The sequence below is a fragment of the Dasypus novemcinctus genome, chromosome 10, assembly GCF_030445035.2.
Source record: "Dasypus novemcinctus isolate mDasNov1 chromosome 10, mDasNov1.1.hap2, whole genome shotgun sequence".
Classification (NCBI taxonomy): domain Eukaryota; kingdom Metazoa; phylum Chordata; class Mammalia; order Cingulata; family Dasypodidae; genus Dasypus; species Dasypus novemcinctus.
In genome coordinates this window covers 37,152,221-37,161,658 of record NC_080682.1, presented here as the reverse complement: position 1 = coordinate 37,161,658, position 9,438 = coordinate 37,152,221, and the positions used below count along the sequence as shown (strand labels likewise).

At 35.4% G+C, this 9,438-nt stretch overlaps 1 protein-coding gene across 1 annotated transcript; it reads left to right on the top strand.

Moving 5' to 3' along the window:
- The first annotated feature begins 7,299 nt into the window (after positions 1-7,299).
- On the top strand, positions 7,300-8,217 carry LOC101435245 (olfactory receptor 9G19-like). Its single transcript, XM_004483950.2, has one exon. It carries the CDS (start codon positions 7,300-7,302, stop codon positions 8,215-8,217), a length of 918 nt encoding a protein of 305 aa, XP_004484007.2.
- Positions 8,218-9,438: the final 1,221 nt, after the last annotated feature.

The following is a 9,438-nucleotide window of genomic DNA, read 5'->3' as shown; positions in this document are numbered from 1 at the left end:
AAAGATAAGAAGACAGATAGTAGAGCAATAAGAAAACAGAGAGCCAAAGGACCAAATACATGAAGTAAACAATACCTTTACAGTAATGACACTGAATGTTAATGAATTGAATTCCCCAATTAAAAGATATAGACAGATGGAATGGATAAATACATATATATATATACACATACACACACACATATATGAGCTGCCTATATCTTGTCTACAAGTGACCCACCTCAGATATAAGGACACAGGCAGGTTAAAATTGAAAAGTTGGAAAAAGATATTCCATGCAATTAGTAATAAAAAAGGAGGTGGAGTTGTGATACTAATATTGGACAAAATAGATTTTAAATGCAAAACTGTTATAATGGATGAAGAGAATATTATACATTAATAAAAGGGGCAACTCACCAAGAAGAAATAACTGTACTAAATATTTATGCACCTTACCTGAATGCCCCAAGATACATGAGGTGAACACTGACAAAACTGAAGGGAGAAATAGATGTCTCTACAATAATAGTTGGAGACTCCAATACACCACTCTCAGTATTAGATGGAACATCTAGATAGAGGATAAATAAACAGAGAGATCGAATAATATGATAAATGAACTAGACCTAACATCATCTATAGAACACTACATCACAAAACATCAGGATCTACTTTCTTTTCAAGTGCTCATGGATTATTTTCCAAGATAGACCATATATTAGGTCATAAGACAAGTCTCAATAAATTTAAAATAATTGAAATTATACAAAATGCTACCTCTGATCATAATGGACTGAAGCTGGAATTTAATAATAGATGGAAAAGGGAAAATTCATAAATATATGGAGATTAAACAGCACACTTTTAAATAATCAGTGCATCAAAGAAGAAATTGCAGGAGAATTCAGCATATATCTTAAGACAAATGAAAATGAGAACACAACATGTCAAAATCTATGGGACCCTGCAAAAGCAGTACTGAGAGGGAAATTGATAGCCCTCAATGCTTACATTAAAAATAAAAGAAAGAGATAAAAGTGAAGATCTAATTGCACACATGGAGGAACTAGGAAAAGAACAGCAAAAGAATCTCAAATCAAACCAAAGGAAAGCAATAGTAAAGATCAGATTAGAAATAAATGAAATTGAGAACAAAAGAACAATAGAGAGCATCAACAAAATCAAAAGTTGGTCCTGTTGCCCTCAGCAATACTGTGGCTTTGCTCAAGTGGTGAATGTGGCTCTCAATGACATTGCAGGGAAATAGTCTTGGATCAAATACTCTGACCTCAGTCTTTTCTTTCCTTGCAATTCCTGCCTATATTGGTCAAAAGTAATTGATAACAGTACATACAAGTTGGTCTCCTGAATCAGAAAATAAGATGGAAAAGGACTGGAAACAGATCTGTGGTAGAAAATGGAAAGTATCAGCACATTAAAGAAATGTCAGTGTCTATACATTTATTAATATTCAAATGTATACATTTATGGATACATAGGTGCACTACATAAGTATATTTTATATTTTCATTTGGATTCATCAAAACTCAATATATAATGTGAAGAACATTTATCATTGCATTTGTTCTGATATTATGACTGAATGCATTTATCAATGGAGAATCATAGTCTCTAAACAAAACCTTTTGAGTCTTATTAAATAAGATTGATCTGACTTTCTCAATGAATTGTTTTGTTTAGTTGCCTTGTTAGCTTTTCCCTGAGGCTATAAAACCCTGAGGAATTCCATGAATTCAGTACACTTGGGATTTAATATCTGGTATAAAAGTTTCTGAATCTAGTTGATTTTAATGTAGGCATGTTGGAATGATGCTTTTGCAGCAAATTCTAGGTAAGTGAGTTATTCAAGTATTACTGATGGCATAATTTTTAAATTTCCATAGTATTAATTATTCTACAGCCATTTATATATACTTATATGAAAAGAGGTACAAAAAACCTCATTTCTATACCTTACCTTCATTCTGACAGTTTCTGAAACTACTGAGAGTGTAAAGAGAGTCAGGATTCTCTATTTTTAGAGGTGAAAAAGAACTGAAAAATGGTGTAATTGGCACAGAAATTAAAAGATTAGCCATCTATAAAAATTTACAGAGGAATACGTTTTTGTGAATGTCTCAAGTACCCATGAGGATGGCAGACTATAGAAAGAGAAATTTCTATAATCATGCTCAAAATAAATCATGAAAAATTTTAAGGTTCTTTCAGTTTACCTTTTATTTTTTATTTTTTGCCATTTTATTTCTTTTTTTTTACATGGAGACCACTGAGGTTTAATGAGATTAAATCATTTCTAAAAGCTCACACAGATGGTAAGCAGAGAGATAGACCTTGAATCTATTTCTTCTGCCTGATATGTGCTGTCTCCACTACAGCACAGCTATCTCTGGTTTGACACTTCAAATTGTGCACACCTCAGATTTCCAAGACATGGTTTCCTACTGCTCTTTAAACTGAAAGATAATCTGATGTTCAAATGGAAAACTGCCTCCCTTAAGCACATTCTATTATGAAATACAAATTGCCTATATATTTCAGAAGTCAGACTGTATAATATAACTAGTTGCCCTTGCTTTTTTTCTTGAACTTGCCTGTGAAGAGCACCAAGTGATTCGATATTTCTAGTTCTAACAATCAGGTGGGGTAATAAGTAGGTCTTTTAGGAGTTAAATGCTATCCTTACAGCATATCTGAATGTGGATTTCACTGAGATGCTTCTCTAGAATTAGGGTAGTCCATTCATCCATTCAGCAAATATCATCTATGCTTACTCTGAGTTAGATGCTCTTTTAACGATTGACATCCAGCAGTGAGCAAGGCAACAACAACAAAAGAGCCTGGCCTTTTGTGCTCTCCTCTTGGTAGGTGGAAGCACAGATGGTAAATGCTCTGTGGAAGAATAAAGCAAGGAAGGAGGATAGGGAATGCTGGTGGAAAGAGACGGGCAATTTTTGAAGAGTGTGGTTAAAGAAGACCAAGCTGAGAAGGAGATGCTTTTATTCAAAAAGTTGGATGGAAAAAAAGATGTACAACGAGGACAGAATGAATAGCAAGCACAAAGATTTTGAATGTGAAGATCCTTTTGGCTAAAAATGATGATGGAAGACATCAGTACAGTTGCTGTATCCCAGTCAAGTATGTGGGCACATATGTGTGTGTGAAGTTTATGTGAAGAAATCAGACATTTCCAGTCAAGCGGTTCCCTGAGATATAAATGTCCACTTTGTGGCAAAGCTGTCTCATTTCTGCCTATGCTCCCCTCTCAGTGGATTACCAAACATTTTTCTGAAAAGTTAGGTTGGTAAGTCAGGAGGTCAGAGGTAATTTGCCCCTTCTCTTCGAGATGTAACTATCAGCAAAATCTAAAAGGGAAGAATTATGTCACAGCAGGATGCGTCTTAGGTGGAGTATCCTACAATATAAAAAGCACAGGACAGGGTTAGAGGCACAGGGTGCCTTTGCCATCTGATTTGCTTCGTATCCTCAGGGGTCATGTTGTTTCTTCAGAAAAGCCTATCTATTTTCATGTAAAACAGGATAACCTCTTGGGATAGTAATGAGAAATCAAATAAGGCCCACTTCTTTAGTGCTGAATTTTTCATGTTTTTTTCTAAAACACTGGTTAAATGATCATACAGTAAATTTATTCTACCAATATTTTTCTTCTACGAGCTTTTTATTTTCTTAATAATAACATTAAATACAGCTTTACACTTCTATTTTAACTTAAAAAAAAAAAACAACAAAAACCTTTGTAATGGTAGTGCATATCTCAGAGGGCTGTGAAAAGTAACTTCCATCAGGCACTAGAGGAAGTACCTGGCACACAGTAAAAGCTCAACTATGCTTACTGAAGAAATAATTGAGAAACTTGAAAATTATTTCCAGGAGGTCAGCTAATGTGATCCCATTTTTGTCATTTGGGGAAGAGCTGTCAGGGTTTGACTTCTGACCTTGATCCTTGTGTGTGGGGGATTGTTTTGTTTTGATTTTATTACTTGAGGAGGAGGGTTTCTAAATTGTGTACATGTTAAATTCTATAAAAGGAGAGCAGTAGATCTGAATAGACCCAAACAACCTTGAGACCTAATATTTGCATTAGCCCAAGCTTCAAGTCAACCAAAGTGCAAATCCTCTCCTTGCTCCTTACTATCCACCACCTGATCTTTTCCAGCACAAGAGCAAGTGCAAATTTAAAACATTAATAAAATGCTTCGTTCTTAAAGATCATGGAAGAGACTTCCTCCTCCCTCCAATCTCTTAATATTTACCTTAGAAATCTGTAATTATAAATTCTCCCTTTGTCATTCTGAACTGTAATCAAAGAATATATTCCCCCAATCTCCCAGTTTCCTGGGAGGAGAGTAGCATGACTTTCAGGGGGTTCTTGGCTCCAAAGTCTAAACCTATCCCCACACTATCTTGAGAGTATGTATGTAATAGGTTGTAGCTTTTGGCCTCATAAAAAGGCTGAGGTCTTTTTGTCTTTGCAATCTCTTTGCATATTATCTAGAATGCATCACATTCTGGTTCACTGCTTATTCAACAAGATTATTTTTCTATTGCTAATTTTGCGGAGAGGTTTTCTGGATTGGGAAAAGACTTTGTTTTTAATTATTTTTCCCAACAGCATCCATTTTCATAATTGTGAAATGGGGATAGTGAAATCTACCCCATGGTTGTTATTAAGAGAGGAAATAATGCATGTAAAATATCAGATACCATTCCCAGGCTAGGACACATCTCTTTTCTCCTTCCTCCTTCACTTCCTCCACTTCATTAATATTGATTTTATAATTAGCACCTAAGCATAACCTGATCCAGTTCACACATTTGTGGCCTATTGGGTTTCTCAGTTATGGTCTAGGCCATAATACCCCCAGGTGCTTCAATAATATGACATACAGGATGAGTTCACTGATGAAATTAACTTACCAGCACCTGCCATCTAGGGGTTCCATTGTGGAACTGTTAAAGAGTTGGAAGGAACTTTCTAATCCTGGAATAGGGGTGGAGGAGACAGTTTATGCACCCACTATTGAGGCTGGTTGTGCATATATTGATTTGGGCAGTGCTGGAATCTTCCCCCTAAACCTATTGAACTTTCTGTCATAAAACCTGAAATTTCAAAAGTGTTAATATTGACTTGCATTAAACCATTATCTCCAAGAATGTTCTGAGTATGGTATAAAAATTCCTGTGATCTCATCTAACCTCATCTCTACTGTTTCCAAAAATATACTCAACAGTACAGACAGACGTATGAAATTTGCACCAGTTCCCCCACACTCCATTATATTCCTTGCTTTATTCTTGATAGTTGTGGCCTAATTTCTCAGAAAAAGCCTTCCTACCAGATGGCCTGTGTTCACTCATTCTTTAAGGACAGATGTATGTTTCCTCCTCCATGTCAAACCACTTGTGGCATACAAAGGACTTCCACTCTTCCCCTAGTACAATCTCTTCTCTGTCCTGTTCCCCATGATCACATAGTATAATTTGCTGATAAACTATTACATTTACTTGTTAAGAAAGAAGTGTTTTCCTTCTATGAAATACTCCCTTTTTGTGGGCAGCGACTTGACCTTATTTCTACTGCTTGTCCTTAGTGTCTGGCAGAGCATCTAGAGGCACTTAAAGCTGAATAGTTTTGGGGACAGATGAAGAGCATGAGGAGACCTGGTTTTGAGCCTTGGCTTATCAGCCTTCACAGTTGCAACTTGTCTAATGTATGTAAAAACATTTCTATGCCTCCTGTAACTCATCTGTAAATGGGAATAATAATTACCTTTACTTTCCCAAATTACCATGAATGATAAAATGAGGTGAAAATTGTACAGCAGTGAGAAGAGTTCTAAACCCACATTAAGTATTCAATAAGTACCAGTGTGATAAATAATGGAGAAACGTGATGAGCTTTGGGGACCATTAATCAATACGAATACTTCCTTTTCACTTCAAAATTGGGTACTGTTTTGATGAGGCATATGGTTTTGTGAAATCTATCTGTACAGACACTGAGGATAAGTGTCAGCCATATGAAAAGCAATATAATCATAGCTAGCTTATGCATTTCTAAAATATGTGTGGTATAGGGGAAATACTATGAATTTAATAAATTGATTATATTGGATTCAAATCCTAACTACATTAAGTTTTGAGTTTACGCTGGGCAAGATAACTAAGTTAACTGAATATATTTTCTTGTTCATAATGGAATTACGAGACCTATATCTTAGAGTCATTTGACAATTAAACAAATTTTCTAGGAAGCTATGTTCCAAGGAATATGTTCTCAATACATAGTAATTATCATCACCTTTTAAAAACTTTTTCCCTTCTTTTGTTTGAGAAACACTCTTCTAAATGAGCCAACACATTATTAATTGCCTTTGTAGAGTCTTTCAATGAAATGAACCCCTGAGGTGCTAAAAGAATCAAGTACCCTGGGGAGAAGGAGCAAATACAATTTCCTGGATCTACCTACCATGTGCACCTTCATTGGTTGTGACAGTGGAAGTTGCAGGTAAGTGTCCTGATCCTGGGTGGGGATAAATTGGAATGTTTTTTTATGCTCATAATCAGGATTGGCTGCAAATATAAGATCACAGAAATTTTCCAGCAGATGATTTGGTGCTTGGAAACATTTTTCTGGACCCATATGTGTAAGGTACCCATCTGAGCGCAACAGCTGAATCCCTCTGTAGTATCATATTGGTTTTGAATTAAGGAGTTATAAACAAAAAGTAAGCAAACAAATGCAATCATTAGCAACTACTAAAATAATATAACATAAGAAAGAGGTGGTTTATTGTTTCAGTACCTGGTCTCTAGAGGAAAAAACACCTCTTATTACCTATGTAACTCCTAATTATTATTAACTGTGTAACTCCTAGGTACTTATTGAACCTCAAATTAGTCATCTGTAAAATCATTGCTATTATTCTGTAAATCTACTTATGATGAATATTTTGGGAATACATAAAATCATGTATGAGAAACACTAAACTTTACTCAGAGTAAATGGTGAGACTTCTTTGCTATGTCATTCCTAGGAGAAAAAAAAATTAACCAACTTAGAAATTTGGAATTTGAATATGTGAGTATAAAATGTAATTGATTGTTCTAAATGTTTAAAAAATCTAATATATGTATATGTATTGTTAGGTTTGTTCTAAGCTTCTAGATTTACAAGTGGTGTGATGTTATTCAATTATCATATTTTCAGTTTATTTAGCCCAGTGATTCAATATGAATCCTCATTTTCTTTCATATTAGGTGAGATTTCTTATTGACATGGAGGGGGCCAATCACACGGTTACACAGTTCATCCTGGTGGGCTTCACCACAGACCCTGTGGTACAGCTGGTTCTGTTTGTGGTGTTCCTTGGAATATACTCTGTGACTCTGCTGGGAAATACCACTCTAGTGGTGTTGATCTGTAAGGACTCTCGGCTCCAAACACCCATGTATTTTTTCATTGGAAACCTGGCTTTCTTGGATCTCTGGTATTCTTCTGTGTACACTCCAAAAATTCTAGTGATTTGCATCTCTGAAGACAAGAATATCTCCTTTGCTGGCTGTGTAGCTCAGTTCTTCTCCTCCGCCGGGCTGGCCTACAGTGAGTGTTTCCTTTTGGCTGCCATGGCTTATGACCGGTATGTGGCCATCTCAAAGCCGTTGTTTTATTGCCAGGCAATGTCCATAAAACTAATTGCATTTTTGGTAGTAGCCTCATATCTTGGTGGCTTTATTAATTCTTCCTTCATCACCAAAAGTACATTTGCCTTGAAATTCTGTGGTGACAACATCATTGATGACTTCTTCTGTGATTTGCCTCCCCTGGTGAAGCTTGCTTGCGGCAGGAATGATGGCTACCAGGCGGTGCTTTTCTTCATCCTTGCCTCCAATGTCATTATTCCCACTGTGTTCATACTGGCATCCTACTTCATCATCATCATCATCATCTCAAGGATCCGTTCCACCCAGGGCCGCCTCAAAGCCTTTTCCACCTGCTCCTCTCACCTGATCTCTGTCACTTTATACTATGGATCCATTCTCTACACATATGCTTGTCCCCAATCTAGTTATTCTCTAGACAGAAACAAAATAATTTCCACATTTTACACTGTGGTGTTCCCCATGTTGAACCCTATGATCTATAGTCTGAGGAATAAGGATGTGAAAGAGGCTTTCTATAAATTCCTGAAATAAATCCAGATTCACTGCATCTAAGAAGATGCAAGCACAATTTTTGTTCAGGTTGCTTGTATTTCAAGCATGAATGTCATTGTGGTCCATCATAATCAAGGGTTCTTATACAGTTACAGAATTTTCCGCCTTGAAATGTGTCATTTTTGTAGTAATAAAATATGAAAATTAGGGCAACCTCAGAGAGAAAAGACTAATAAAAAATATAATAATTTGTAATGAATATTATATTTTAAGATTAAAAACTAAAACCCAAAAAGAAGACTCCTCCTAAAGAAAAGTAAAAGAATAGCACACTCTTTTTAATATAAATAAATTTTGGCAGACTGGTACATACAGTAAATATATACACATAGTAATTTCCTAAAAATAAGAGCAAATATCCTGAATTAATTTCTGTTATTTTCCCATGATTGAAACCTAGATGACAGTCATCATTTTCCATTACTTTCATTGAATTTTTAAATATTTTTATGCATACTTTTTCCCCAAGAGCATTAGCACAGAGGTCCAGCAGTACCCAGGAATCACCTTGGTGCAAAACAGGTTCAGAAGGTATGATCCCACCATGTCTTTATCTTTTATATATATTATTCTACTAATGAAATATTAGTCAAAATCCCATAGGTTTGGTTTTTGTGAATCACTCTAAGGGCTTATAGTTTATTTTATAGGAGGCAATTTACAAACATTTTTGCCATCCAAATTGTGATATTCTGAGCACAAAACCACAATTATTATAATAAAACATATACTAACTATAGTGAAGAAAAACAAATTGGGAAATGAAAATTTCTGTAGACATGTTCTTTAAAAGAGAAATGTTTTTATAGAAAATTCAAACAAGTAGTGTTAAAAAAGGAGGGAGTGGTGGCAGATAAGATAGAGTCCATGCAAACTTTATTGATTTTTTAAAGTCAGGCAATGTCAATGTAATTTATGTTTATAAAATATAAACATGTCCTTATGTCTATTTGCTAAACAATAAAGGAAAAAATGCAAAGAACTGTTACATAGCTTTGTAGTCCAAGGAAAAGTAGGAGTGCCACACAGAACCAGGAAGGACTAGTCAACGCTGATGGCCATGCACAGTAATTGGACAGTGGGTTCTAGGCATACAATCAGTGTCAGTTTTCACACACAGTAACATAAATGAAACCCAATAGAAACATTGGAATTCTAAATTCTTAATTTAGACAAATGTTCTAAAATCACAAAGCTGCT

Bases quoted from the DNA above. Each gene is read 5' to 3' on its own strand.
- LOC101435245 (XM_004483950.2), top strand. From the start codon at position 7,300: ATGGAGGGGGCCAATCACACGGTTACACAGTTCATCCTGGTGGGCTTC.